We start from the raw sequence: 15,346 nt of genomic DNA, 5'->3' as shown, positions 1-15,346 counted from the left end.
CTGAATTCACCTTTACTACAAAACTTCCACATAAAAGTCATGGAATTCTGTTTTCAAATTTCTGGGGGAACCCTGAATTATATGAAGATGAAACACTTTACATATGTCACACATGAGCCAATTATTACAAAAAAGTGACATGAGTTTTACAATAAGGTGACATGAAAAACAAAGGCTAACAAAAACATCCTCATCCTAAAATTCTCAACATAGTGCTGCATTTCACTCTACATTTCAAAAAATGAGGCCATTTGTGATACAACTTGAGGACACCAGCTAAATTAACAGATGTATTTCTCTATATACAATAATCCAAAAATAATGAGGATATCTTGAAAATTGAACATTTGATGCCTATTTTGGTATTTCATAAAGTTCATTTTCAAGTAACTTTTCCAGAGAGGACACATTACTTGATGCTAAAATAGCAATTAAAACATCTTCTGTAACTAAGAGATTCAGAACCTTATGAATGGGTCATTCCATGCCAATTCACCCAATGAATGTGCAATTTTGCACCCGACCGTCTCAGAATTTGTTGTAATTTGGAATACATAAAATTCACCATGGCCCAAGCACAAAACAAAAAAATTAGTCCAATCAGTCCGTCAGTTCTCGCGCTATATGTATCTGTTTAGGCATTTTATGATTCAGCAATATATATCATATACATATATATACATGTATATATTTTGATGATAAAAGTGAAGACTTTACTACCATGAATATATATGATATATATTGCCGAACATCAAAATTAATATATATTGATGAACATCAAAATGCCTAAACAGATACCTTTTCATGAGCATAAAGGTTTAATCTTTTATTTGTGAACTGATTAAGCTTAATTTCTTTTCATGTGCTTGCATACTGTAACTTAAGATTGGAAGAAATCATGTAACTGGTAAACACTTTACTAACATGAATATCAGTGTGTGGGACTAGAGTGAAATTTCATGGTATCTTTGGAAGAGGTTTTAAAGGTGAAGAAATAAAATATCATCATTGATTTTAACATATTTTGCCAATATCATACCAATAATTAACATACACGAAAATGAAGTTAAAAAATTATTTGTCCGGGGGTCAAACTCAAGGTCAAAGTTGATGTCAAAGGTCATGACCTTATAAATTGCTCCAATACATTTTTCGATGCATCTTTTGGATTCCTCTTTAAATTTCCTATCAAATGGTACCAGTTTCATGAAAATTGGTCAACACGTAACGACACAGTGGCCATTGAAAGTTGAAGGTCACGCCCATTTTTGTCAAAACAAGAAGAAAAGGGCGGGCCGTAGCGCGAGAACCGACGGACCGATTGGACTAATTTTTTTGTTTTGTGCTTGGGCCATGGTGAATTTTATGTATACCAAATTACAATGAATTCTGAGACGGTCGGGTGCAACCACTGGGTGAATCCAGATGGAATGACCCGAATGTATTGTGTTCTGATAGCCATGCTGGTAGTGCTTGATCAGTTGTGACTTGATATGTCAACTAATTGCCATGAATGTTGAGTAAAATTGTACTAAACTTGAAATTTAAATTCTCTAAAAACAACTAAGAATGCAAAACTGGTTACAAAATGTGACATATTAAAAATACTTTGACTGATTATTTTTAACATCTTATATCATTGCAAATAAGATGAAATTTTCTGTAGTCTGGTTGTCCGAATTTAATGTCAGGAGCAATCAATTTATTCATGGCCATGAGTATTTTGAGTGAGAAATGTGGATTGTGGCTGTTTTATACATGCATTCACAAAAACCTTTTTTGTTATTTCAACCTAGCTAGCCCGAACACTAAGCCATCTTGGAATTTTGAACATACAGACAACTAACTGGTCTTGTAACTAACCCTAGTGTATTACTTGACCCTTTAAACCATGGTTCAGACACCAAACTCATATTCCCCAAACAGATATTGAACGAACTATGTCCTTTTATAAAAAAAAATAGTAACAAATATCAGACATTTTGTACTCCATGTTTGGAAGCCATCTTGGAATTTTGAACATACTAGACCAATGAGTGTCATAGTAACTTGTCCTTATATATAATTTGACCCTTGAAACCATAGTTTAGACACAAAGTCATATATCACCAGTGGATATAATTAAGTATGAGAGAACTTTGCGAGACACGACAAAACGTAAAGCTGCCATAGCCATGAGGTAAATGCAATTCCATGACTTTTCCATGACTTTTCACAAATTTTCCAAATTCCCTGACTTTTCCCTGACTTTCCAGGACAACAAATTTTTCCAGGATTTTCCATGACCGTGGGAACCCTGCAGTAGTAAATACGGAAAATCCGTACTACTTGGCAGCTCTGTTAATAGCAATGATTAGATGTAGTGCACATTTACTAAGCCTATTTTCATGGGTTGGAGAATTTCATTTGTGATAAAAAGTACTATCAGATTGAACTAATGGTAAGTAATATGATGCACCTGTGTAGGTGTTCCTGCACAATGTAATCAGCCTTATAGGATGCCATTCCTTTAGTCCTCCTAGTTTTCTTTTTACAACACCACGGGCCCATTGCATAAAACTTTTTACCTGAGAAAACTCTGGTAAAAACTGAAAACTAAGGTTAGTCTGATTTCTGTCATTGACTTTAACACAGGACAAAAACTCTGGTAAAAACAACTTGAGTTTTCTCAGGTAAAAGTTTTATGCAATGGGCCCCTGACGTCACAATATGATTCAATTCATTGCACTCAGTAAAAAAATGAAGGTGAACTACACGTATAGTAGGTCTGTTATTGCTAGGAAAATACTCCACATCGATATATTGCTAAAAATATCCTACCGATATCGATAACCATTAACAAAACAAAATGGTACGCATTTTTTATGCATTATAGCGATGTCATATACTCGTATTGATCAAAATTTGTATCTGCCACTGTACCAAGAATGCTTTAAGATCCGTATTCATCGGATGTAAATGAACACCATCTTTTAACAAACTTATCAAGCATAAATACATCCTCACCTGTCATGTTATCAACATTATTTTAGGGTCTGATGAAGTTTAATCGATAGTTTGGGGGCTTTTTGGACAAAGGTCTAAGCAGTCAGCATCGTTCGCCTATCCCCATATTGATATCGTGCTGTGTGCCGCCTTCTACTTTAGTTGGTATTTAGCTAATATTCAGCCTACGCTTGTGATGTTTTTTATTCGATTGAATGGAGTCAAGTGCAGTCACGATGTTTGGATTGTCATGATTATAGTGAAATGGAGGTGAGATCATGTTCTGTGGCTACTAGGTATTCGCATTTTGTTGAGATTTTGGAGCAATTTCTGTTGCTGTTCTGTGCAGTACAGTACTGTAGTTGGCGGAAAAATACATTTTCCGTAATTTTCCAGTTGAAAAGCCACTTTCAAAAGGCCGTTTCCGTGAATTCTGTGAAATTGCGGAAAATCACTGTGTCCCTACATAATAGCGGATATCATCAACAAGTGAAAAGTTATCGATATCGCTAAGTGTCAAAAAACAAAAGATTATGGACAAGACTAGCGATAAAGACGCAATTGATAACAGCCCCGGAATATAGCCTGCTGGCTAAATGCACAATGCTGCCAAAGGTCATGTGCACTTGTGAGATTTCGCTTTTTGCTTTCAATATTTTTGCTACCTTTTCATATATTACTGGAGGGAAAAAACTTTTTTTTTCATATTTTCGCTAAACTCTGAGGTGTTGTACAATGCAAATGACAAATATTCTTATTCGTGCAATGGTGCGTGATTTCGCATTCACTAAACTTGTTAAATAGAGCATCTTTCTTTCACCTCATGAGAAATCTCGCACCATAGCACTCATGCCTATTTGCTATTTGTACATTATTCTCTCCTCACCTCAACAAATGTTCAAGCAATGAAGATTTGAGAGCAGATAAAATTTAATGAACTAGAAAAGAGCAAATCATTCCAGAGTCCAATATAAATGCTACATGTAGAATTGCTTTTGATATGCATTAAAGCAAAGAAATTTTTCTAAAAATTGCATGAAAAAGAGGCATACAGCATTATATATTCAATTTGTAAACATGGGATGGTAAAATTTGAATTGACTTTGGATAAAAACAAAGGTAGGTAACAATAGGAATGAGATAAATATATTTTATCTTACGATTAGTACAAAGCGAAGCATGGGAAAATAATAGGATTGGATTGGTTGCCGGATTATCATGGATGAACTTTGAGATCAATACAAAGAGATCTTTACTCACTGGATTAATAAAGATGTCCCTGAATGGAGCATTACTTACTGGATGAACATAGATGTCTCTGCTATACCTTGTAGGATTAAACTTATCCTGTTTATCAATCAATTCTCTAGCTGTGTACTTGCTTGTCTCTCTGATATCTCCTATCATGTCAGCTCTGTTTGAAAAATAATGGATTCCTCAGTGTATCATAATTGTTTTATTTTATAGACATATAATGTAATATACATATGATTGGTCCAAAAGTCACAAGAGGTTCAATTTTTAGACATTATTCCACACCAATTAATGGGAATTAAAGGAACCACATGTTTTTGTTTTTCTTTTGGATATTACAATAATGGACTTGCCCCTGATTACAAATCTCTATTGTATGCTTATCAAACCACCCTAATTTCTGGCCTTTTCCATGTTAAAGGACAAGTCCACCCCAACAAAAAGTTGATTTGAATAAAAAGAGAAAATCCAACAAGCACAACACTGAAAATTTCATCAAAATCGGATGTAAAATAAGAAAATTATGACATTTTAAAGTTTTGTTTAATTTCACAAAACAGTTCTATGCACATTCTGGTCGATATGCAAATGAGGAGACTGATGACGTCATCCACTCACTATTTCTTTTGTATTTATTTATGAAATATTCTAATTTTCTCCTCATTATCAAGGGAAACATCGATTAATTCTTCCCTGAACATGTGGAATTCGAATTTTTTAATACTATATGGTTCATTCAAGTTGGTCCTCATTGTAAAATCTGAAAAAAAAAGAGATTTTGTATAATTCAAACAATAAAAAACAAACAAAATAGTGAGTGATGGACATCATCGTCTGACTCATTTGCGTGTCACTGAGTTGTGCATATCACTGTTTTGTTACAATAAGCGAAAATTTAAAATGCCGTAACTTTCTTCTTTTAACATCCAATTTTGATGAAATTTTCAGCATTGTGCTAGTTTGATTTTTCTCTATTTATTCATATCAACATTTTTCTGGGATGGACTTGACCTTTAAACTTGCCAAGTTTTGCTAATGCCAGATGAACCATTTCTCTCTCTCTCTGACTTTAAGTGGCTAAAGCATTCTAGCCAAGTGGAATTGGTGCTATAAAGACTCATATATTATCATCATTATTAATATTAACTACAGAGTACTCTCACACCAAATCAGTAAACGTAACTTCATTGTGGACTGTTTGATTTTTAAAAAATAATAAATTTACTTATGTATGCACATGTATACTTACAAATGACAAGTTTCCATTTCTTCAAATGTAGCTTGTCTTGTCTGTAAGATATTAGGGAAAAAAGTAATGCTTCAATATACATAAATAGGAAAGTTAAAAAAGAATATTTAAGAAGGAAAATGCTGTAATATGCCATCGTTCTAAGCATATTGTACAGTTATAGTTTATCATTGTCATGAACTTGTGACTCTCAATCCTCCTATTTCAAAAACCAATCTTAAATCATTGGTAGTTTAGGTTACATGTCTAATTTTGCCATTCATTCAAGTTTGGGAACACATCTAATGAACACAGATGCCAATTATTTCGAAGCCTCAGAAGGCGTGGTGCAAGATAACTGAATTACCATCCGTAGACATAGCTGACATAAGAAACAGTGGTTGACTAAACAAGCATTCACAAAATTTATCGCACTTCAGATGTAGAGATCTAAACATTGGAAAGTATGGAGTAACATTTAAAATGTACTGATCAATACTAGTATATGAACCAGTGGAACGCCTCTGGCAGTCTCACCTGCATTAAGTAATTCAATATAGCAGCAGTACTGACTTTGAAAACTACTATAGAATAATCATTCACAAAAAATGGCATCCATATGATACAATACTACGTTCATTGACCCTAAATGACATTTGACGTTGATCATGTGACCTAAGACTTGTCAGTGATACTTGATTACCCCTATGTTCATAATTCATAAACTATATCCATAAACTTTGAAAGTTATGACAGCAATTTAATAATAACCTCCAACATGGCCAAAGTTCATTGACCTTAATGACCTCTGTTCTTGGTCATGTGACCTGAAACTAGCACAGGATGTTCAGTGATACCTGATTACTCTTATGTCTAAGTTTTATGAGTCAGATCCATAAACTTTCAAAGTTATGATGGTAATTCAACAAATACCCCAACGGTGGCAGGATGTTTAGTAATACTTGATTAACCTTAAGTCCAAGTTTCATGAACAAGGTCCATATATATAAGTTATGCTGTCATTTAAAAAAATTAACGTTCGATTAAGATTTGATGTTGATGCTGCCGCGCCAAGTAGCGCCAATAGTCTCACTCTGCTATGCAGGTGAGATAATAAACTGTAAGTAAAGCCTATTGAGTGGGACTTTATGATCTATCCTTTCCTTTCTCTTGTTTGAAGTTTGAAGGCGTCAAATTGATTGCCATATCAAATTTTCTGCTTAGATTCTAAATTGCAATTCCCGCAACAGCTGTGTAGCCGGAGAAGCATTACATAATACTAAATGGTTCATTATTGCGAATTGAAATAATCGCTAGAGGGTATTCATTTGTCTCGCATTCTACTATGGTCAACAAGGAAATTTGTGATCACTCTCGCAAAAAGCGTTCACTAGCTTACAAGTTCACGAGCTTTCGAGTGCCGCTGCAACTCTTTATCAAGTGACGAAAATTGTCTGATGTCGTACTCTATTCATACTAATCTCCAGGACCATACGCACGAACGCGAGAACAATAGGTGGGCACTGATGCGTTGTGTGATTGGTCAGGAGTTATGCAAATAAGCCGGGGGTATATGCAAATACGCCGTGGGTCGGCAATATGCAAATGAGACCAAAATTGGCGGGCTCGCTAGTTTCCCATGGGCAGGGTTGACTAGCTGAGCATCCCTCGATCGGGGCCGGGAAAGATCGGGTCGGCGTGCACTGCCAGGTAAGGGGGTATTGTGCTGTCGGATGGTTCACATCCAGAAATCGGGGATGTCGATCCCGCTGTCTCTGTTGAAGTTGTCAGGTCAAAGACGTATACTAATAGCCTCCTCAATCCTGCGTGTATACCAATGTCTTTCTTTGGCAATGCAATGTACACCCTCCCAATCTTGGTGGTGTTGCTTCTCCCAAGCATGTTCTGCCACCGCGGATGTGTCGGTTCGCTGTAACCGATGATCGCGCTTGTGTTCAGAAATGCGTTCAACTATCGGTCGGGCAGTCTCTCCGATGTAAGACCCGTCACATCCCTGGCAAGGAATGTTGTATACTACGCGATCACGTCTGTGATCAGGGATAGGGTCTTTGGGGTGTACAAGAATAGGATAGGTTAATAACCCATTTATCCTCATTCGCTAATGAGGCGGTGACCTTCTTCGATTTGGGTTGTATCAACTTTTCAAATTTCACATCGGAGCAGACAAATAACAAACAAGAATCCATGATCTCTTTTGATGAAGTCTCCCTCTTCACTAACGTACCAATAGAGGGTGCATGCAGTACGGCCCTGCAACGCATGCAATCCGACCCCACATTATCAGAACGTACCACACTTATGCCTGAACAAATAGCCGAACTCCTCGAGTTCGTCCTCAGATCCACATATTTTCTGTACAGGAGCAGCAATGGGTAGACCAGTCTCAGCGGTTGTGGCTAACCTATATATGGAAGGTTTTGAACAGAACGCTTTGCCCAAGTGTCCTTCCACATGCCGCCCATGGGTGTGGAAGAGATACGTCGATGACACTTTCATAATTGTAAATAGTTCCGAAACAGACAGCCTACTCGCATACATGAACAACCAGCAACCATCCATCCAGTTCACTCTGGAGACTGAACAAGGAGGGAAATTAGCATTCCTTGACACGCTAGTCCAAAGACATGAGGGCGGGAAACTTTCCACCTCTGTCTACCGCAAGCCCACTCATACAGACCAATACATACCATATGATTCTCATCACAACAAATCAGTCAAGAAGGGTCTTGTTAAATGCCTGTTCGACAGAGCAGCACGTATTATAACTCACCCTCCTGAACTCCCGAAAGAAAGAGCACACATACGTGGCGCCTTATACAGCAACGGCTACCCACGCCGTTTTATCAAGAACACTTTCAAGAAAAAACAACCACCAAGGGATCATAAGGTTTTCAAGACTTGTACAGTCTTGCCATACATAGATGGCCTTTCACAACAACTTAAACGCCGATTAGAAGGTCATGGTATCCGCTCAGACACCACCTTACACAAACAGCTTGTACACCCCAAAGACCCTATCCCTGATCACAAACGTGATGGCGTAGTATACAACATTCCTTGCCAGGGATGTGACGGGTCTTACATCGGAGAGACTGCCCGACCGTTAGTTGAACGCATTTCTGAACACAAGCGCGATGTTCGGTTACAGCGAATCGACACATCCGCGGTGGCAGAACATGCTTGGGAGAAGCAACACCACCCAGATTGGGAGGGTGTACATTGCATTGCCAAAGAAAGACATTGGTATACACACAGGATTGAGGAGGCTATTAGTATACGTCTTTGACCTGACAACTTCAACAGAGACAGCGGGATCGACATCCCCGATTTCTGGATGCGACCAGATTTCTGGATGTGCACGCCGACCCGATCGTTCCCGGCCCCGATCGAGGGACCGCTCAGCTAGTCAACCCCCGCCCACGGGAAACTAGCGAGCCCGCCAATTTTGGTCTCATTTGCATATTGCCGACCCATGGCGTAATTGCATATACCCCTGGCTTATTTGCATAACTCCTGACCAATCACACAACGGATCAGTGTTCACCTATTGTTCTCGCGTTCGTGCGTACGGTCCTGGAGATTATTATAATTAGAGTACGATATCAGACAATTTTTGTCACTTGATAAAGAGTTGCAGCGGCACTCGAAAGCTCGTGAACTTGTAAGCTAGTGAACACTTTTTTGCGAGAGTGATCACGAATTTCCTTGTTGACCATAGTAGATTGCGAGACAAATGAATACCCTCTAGCGATTATTTCAATCTGCAATAATGAACCTATTTATTATTAAGCTATATGTACTAAGGTCTTTGATATTTTCATGAATTACACATGAAAATATTGGGACTTTAAAACTTATTTAAATTATTGCCTATGACAACACAATGTCCACGTTTAGCGAGGTTGATTGTTTGTGCATGATCATAGGTTGTTCGAAGTAGGGTTTCAATGCATATTTACTTTGAAAATGGAAGTTCATTTGGGGCGCTCAAAATTTTAAAAAATAATGAAATCTGAGCGCCCGGCCAAACCCCCGGTAAAAAAGTTAGTTTCAAGCCTGAATAAACATCTTATCTTTAATGACCATTACCAAATTAGATTTTGCAACATGTCACAATAGTGTAAAGTAAGTTGGGACTTATTCAGATTTTGGCACATCATGCAATACACTCTGTACACTGCACATGCAAATCAAAATACACATTTATGCACTGCTAAAATGACCTAGATATAGATAATATAAATTATTCATAAAACATTTCCAGTACACTATAACATGCAAAACAGAATAATAATTACAAATCAATTTATGATAAATACCTGTAATCTGATACATCTATCTAACAATCCATGTTCTTGATGTTTGCTGTATATCCTTGCTATTCTCTCAGGTCGTTCTGGGTGATTGCTAAAAACAGATTAAATAAATCAGTATTATCATCTATTTACTGGTATAAACACATAAACATTAGCAAGCAGCAAGGCTGAAAGGGCCAATTTACAATCTCGTTTCTAAGTAAAATTACAAAAAATATAAGTACAGTATACAGAACTGATGGGCTTAATGACTGAATTGCATCAACTATAGAACATATCATAAGCAATTGGGAAACACTTTACATAAAAACATAGGGATTTCACAGAATATATTTTCAATTTTATCAATGATATCGTGAGGAAATGGACAATCAAACTTGAAAGTATTTAAACAAACATTCACTATTAATATTTCAATGAAGAATCATGTTAGTCCTACTCACAAGGTTCTGTGTAATTTCATTCGCTCATCATAAACTAGTCCAGTCCTGATTAAAAGACAAACAGAAAAAGACATTTTCTTCATTTTCTTAAGAATAACATGCAATTGGGCATAAGATTAAGAACATGAATATTTCAAAATACAATGCTATAAGAGATTCTTTAATTAGAAATTGTCATTTATACTGAAATGTTTATAAAAGAAAATGAAACTTGACTTATTTCAATACTTGTCCTGATTGTAATATGTAATATAATAAGATATATGTGAATTTGTAAATATGTGTGTTGTTGGTTGTGAATGTGTGTGTAAGATATAAATATTGTCAAAATTGTAATATCATTACTAGGGCACTTTCATTAGTAAGGAAGTATAATGTTCTTCATATGAATCACTGTATTATGTGTTTCTATCAGTAAACAATCTTCTCTTTTATAAATATTATAAATAAAAGTGAGAAAAAAAAATCATTACAATCAAGGATTGGGTCAAATTCATGAAAAATCTGTACTTTCAATGCAAACTGTTTGTTTGATGATAATCTTACCGGTATGTGTTAAGTTGCATCAATTCATTTTCTTGTTTCATTCACATTACACTCAAATGTTTTATTTGACAGGGTCACAACATAATTTTCAAAAAGTCATCTGGTCCCTGTTTTCACGAAGTGACGGATACGAGTAAAATTGCATTTTTTTCAATTTTGAGTTTTTTGCATTTTTGGACATCTATGACTTATATCTTGAACCTCAAAAAGTTTCAGATCACAAAAATGTCTAATTACGTTGCTATGACGACATGACATTCAAGAAAATACCGGGTAAAAGGATTTCTTGTTTTTACGAAGTGACGGATAAGCAGCCGTCAATACGTGAAAACAAACGAATACGCTTTGCGCTCAGAAGTTTTTTCACGAAGTGACGGAAGGCAAATATTTACAGTTTGGAACAGCCGAAGACCATGAAATGGTGAGTTTTCTTGTAAATGTAGGAAATGAAATAAATGCAATGCAGCCTTTAAAGTCATTTCCAGTGATTTCAACCCTTTTTAAACGTCTCTAATAGAAAAAATCCTTAAAATAACATCCAATCTCTACATACATTGCCCCACATATTTATTTTCGTGTCAGTAAAAATTGAACGGAGTATTGCGTGTCCTTTTTTGTCACTCAAGTGAACTTGAATGTAAGTTTAGTCAAACCATAAGGGTTAGAATATTTTATAACATTAATCAAGACAAAATAGATTTAATGAAGGCTGAGGATTGTGTGGAATAATCATCTATAGGGGCATTTGTTTATTCCTAGATCTAGACTAATTTACAAGAATTGCATTGTCATTGCGTTAACTCGTACTCGTTATGTTCTTGTCTTCACAAGTGCCCACATGAATAGTAATTGCAACAAATTTCCTTTAAAAAAATCTCAAATGAATACATAGATTCTATTGTCTGCTTTACTTTAGTTAAGTCATCATCTAATTTCCTAGAAGTACTTTCAAACATATGTAATGGAAAGATAATCCCCTCCCGCAGGGGGGGGGGGCTCTCTATAAATAAATAACAGTGTGAATGCTGAGATCATGAATTAATTTGGTAAAGATAGTGGCCAACCCATGTGGGAAAATAAGTTGAGTCCTTAGTTACACCAAGGATTACTGGGGATTTATGTTTTAAATAAATCATCTTATTAAGTCCAAACTTAGTCTACATCTAATGTAGATAGAGCTTTATACTTTGTTGTTTGGTGGCCACTTTCTCGCCCTTGTCTCTATGAAATTTTACAGAAAATGAAATAATCTACATTAATAACTGCACCTCAGATCTGATCATAATCATGATGATGAAGATATTTTCATTTTTTTCAGATGCAGTATATACAATAAGCGATGTTTCAGAGAACAAACGAGAGAAGTCCTGGAACTGGTACACTTGCTATTTAACAATGCTGATGGTCAGATACAATTCCAGGTGAGAATTTTCATAGTGTTCCTCACATGACATCCTGTCAGTATAAGCAGTCCATTGATTTTCACTCACTACCAAAATGAATTTCAATTGCAAATCTAGTAAACAATGAAGTTATAAAACTACGTTGACTCAAAGTTATAACCAGGAAATATCAATTTTGAAATATGTTATAATTTAGCAGATATACATGTATTTCTAAGTTGTTACAGAGCATTATTCCCATTATGACAAATGCTTGGTGTACTGCCCTAGAGCATTGAAAATTTGACATGTGATCATATTTTCAGCTGAAACTTTCTTATAAATTGGAAACATCTAATTGAAATATTTGCTGTAATTTTAGTACCATACTGACTGAGCAGGTTTTTGTTTGGAATGACAATTTAAAATATTGAGTCTGCTATCCTACAAACTTGATATTGGATTGACAAAAAAACTTTGAAAACAAACAGATGATTTGTATATTATTTCATTCTACATACATAGGTTGGATCCAGGGGCCGACACGCTTGTCAGATGGGTCATTGATAATTCCCTGAACACCGCAGATGTGATCTGATTTGGTGACATGACAGTTGAATCGGTAGTGACTGGATTTTAATAGTGTACCCTGGTTTTGAACTGTTGAAGTAACCAAACTAGAAACATCTTCTGAGAACTCTAGACTGCAATTCTGATGATGAAACTCTGTCTACACTTGTGAAAAATGTGAAGGAGTTGGCTCTGCCCCATGGCCTTTCCGGGATCAGGGCTCTCATATAACTTTTTCTTTATTTTCTAGCTGGGTAACTGATACCAATATTTATTTTCTTGTGATTTTGACTACAACATAAGTTTAGTTTTAATTTTGATAGGACTTTCAAATCTGGTTTCAGCTTTAGAGCAGTGTATTATATAATGAAACTGTACTGCTTCAACTAGTCTGTGCTTTTATAGTGATATAATTATGAAGTCCTTTAAATATATTTTATATATACAGTCAAATATAAAGTTCAGAATAGTCACTTATCTGCTATACTGCTATACTTACATGTGTAAATTGCTTATACAAATCGTCCACATATGGATGCAAAAGAATTACCCTTTTTTCATTTGTTTGGCATGTTTTCATTTTTCTTGGTGCTATCTTAAACAGAAATACTGCATATTTCTACATTAAAAAAAACCGGAATGTTACTAGCTGTATTGTGCTGAAATGTACTCTCTAATAATAACAATCTTACAAATTAGACTGACATGTATTGTGAAATTCGATAGTTGCATGATATATTACTAGTAAGGATGTAAGGGTGAAAATCAGCTAGGTTTTTGTGAATTCATTTTCAAAGGCTAAATGTGTTTATACAGACACCCCACCCTTCCAAGAGGTAATGTTTTATCGGTTTATCAGGGGTGTGAGAATTCTTACGCTGATTTTAGTTATTTTTGCTTTTTATTTTAAGCTTGATATCCCCCCTTTCTGTACAATAGTGTGAGAACTCATTCAATTTAATCCCCCAACTCTCTACAAAATTGTCAGGTCTTTATTTGTCATCACTCACACACCTGGTTCATGCAGTTCTATAGTCGATGTATCATCATTTTATTCCAGAATATCCAACTGTTAAATTTTGTTATTGAATGTTATTCAAGAAAGAAATAATGCATGATACGTTTTAGCTTGAGGTTAAAGATACACTACAGCACATGTTTTTCTGTCTATTTGTAGTAAGAATTTTACTCTTTTTTACCCACTAGTTCAAAGACGTTATTTGCTAAAATTATGAAGACAATTTTTGTAAAGATTTCAGATTTGGAAGGAACTAATGTGTATTTTGATATATCTTCCTGTTTTGGACTCTGACAATTTGCAATTAAAAAAAACCAAGTGTTTAATTTGGAAATGTATTGATGAGTGTATTTAGCCAATAACTTGAGAATGATGGAAATTTTATTGCTTTTGTCGCTGTCGTTTGTGATTTTTATTATAAATTTGTTAAAAATTATCCTGTTTGATATGACGTTAAATTATTGTTTGATATGACGTTAAATATTAATGGCAACTGCAATTGCATCAGGTAGTACCAGATCATTTTGGTCTGAGGTTAAGAAATACAATCGATCCAAGAATGTCAGTAGATATCCTAATGTTGTTGATGGTGTTCAAGGAAAAGATAGTATAGCTGGAATGTTTGCTGATAAATTTGACGGGTTATATAACAGTGTATCTTTCAGTGAATTGGATATGGTAGATCTTAAAAATGATATTGATAACTCTGTTGATAATAAATGCAGATGCCACGAGTGTGTACAAGATGACCATATAATAACAGAAGAAGAGATATGTAATGCAATAGCTAAGTTGAATGGGTCGAAAAAAGACGATATTAGTGGATTAATGTCTGACCATTTAATTCATGGTAAAAAGGTTATCAGTAAATATGTTGCTATGTTATTCACAGGGATGATCTGGCATGAAATGACACCTGATAGTATGCTTCGAAGTACAATGATTCCAATTCCTAAAGGACGTTGGGCCAATTTGGGTGATTCGTGCAACTTTCGAGCAATTACGTTAAGTAGTATAATCGGAAAAGTGTTGGAGCTGGTGATTATGAAAAGAGAAATTAATAATCTGTGCACTAGTGAGCTGCAGTTTGGCTTTAAAGAAGGGCTGTCAACAACTATGTGTACCAGTATGGTAAAAGAGACAGTGTCATACTTTGTTCATGAGAAGAGTAATGTATATGGTCTTGTATTAGATGCAAGCAAAGCCTTTGATAGAGTTAATTTTGTTAAATTGTTTAAAATCATGTTATGCAAAGGAGTATGTCCCATGTTCTGTAAACTTCTATTGAATATGTATTTGGACCAAAAGATCCGTCTAAGATGGAACGGTGTTTATTCCGATTATTTTACTGTCTCTAATGGTGTAAAACAAGGTGGAATATTATCGCCCAGTCTATATTGTTTATATATTGATAGACTTCTGTCTAAAATCCAAGATAACGGTGAGGGTTGTTTTATGGGACACGTATTTGCAGGTGCTTTCTCTTATGCTGATGATTTAATCCTATTGTCACCTAGTGCTGTTGCCCTCAACAGAATGATCCTTATTTGTCAGGATTATGCTTCAGAATATGATATAAAATT

The 15,346-nt window shown here is 35.5% G+C and overlaps 1 protein-coding gene and 1 long non-coding RNA gene across 7 annotated transcripts in view; one reads left to right on the top strand and one right to left on the bottom strand.

The window, feature by feature from the left end:
• The window catches only part of LOC121410109 (histone deacetylase 6-like), a 102,752-nt gene that overhangs the window by 51,985 nt on the left and 35,421 nt on the right, over positions 1-15,346 (bottom strand). For 5 of the 6 annotated variants that reach the window (XM_041601989.1, XM_041601987.1, XM_041601988.1 and 2 more), the window contains 4 exons: positions 10,248-10,292; positions 9,808-9,895; positions 5,489-5,529; positions 4,246-4,399 (listed from right to left, as the gene is read on the bottom strand). In XM_041601989.1, the coding sequence (XP_041457923.1) occupies positions 4,246-4,399; positions 5,489-5,529; positions 9,808-9,895; positions 10,248-10,292 (328 nt within the window). The remainder of the gene's footprint in view (positions 1-4,245; positions 4,400-5,488; positions 5,530-9,807; positions 9,896-10,247; positions 10,293-15,346) is intronic. The other variant, XM_041601986.1, reaches the window with a different exon arrangement.
• LOC121410112 lies at positions 10,936-14,221 on the top strand. Its single transcript, XR_005969276.1, has 3 exons — positions 10,936-11,214; positions 12,112-12,214; positions 12,701-14,221. It is a non-coding gene; the product is annotated as an uncharacterized LOC121410112 (long non-coding RNA).

The sequence above is a fragment of the Lytechinus variegatus genome, chromosome 3 (genome assembly GCF_018143015.1).
Source record: "Lytechinus variegatus isolate NC3 chromosome 3, Lvar_3.0, whole genome shotgun sequence".
In the NCBI taxonomy this organism is placed as follows: Eukaryota; Metazoa; Echinodermata; class Echinoidea; order Temnopleuroida; family Toxopneustidae; genus Lytechinus; species Lytechinus variegatus.
This window is presented reverse-complemented; position numbering and strand designations above follow the sequence as displayed.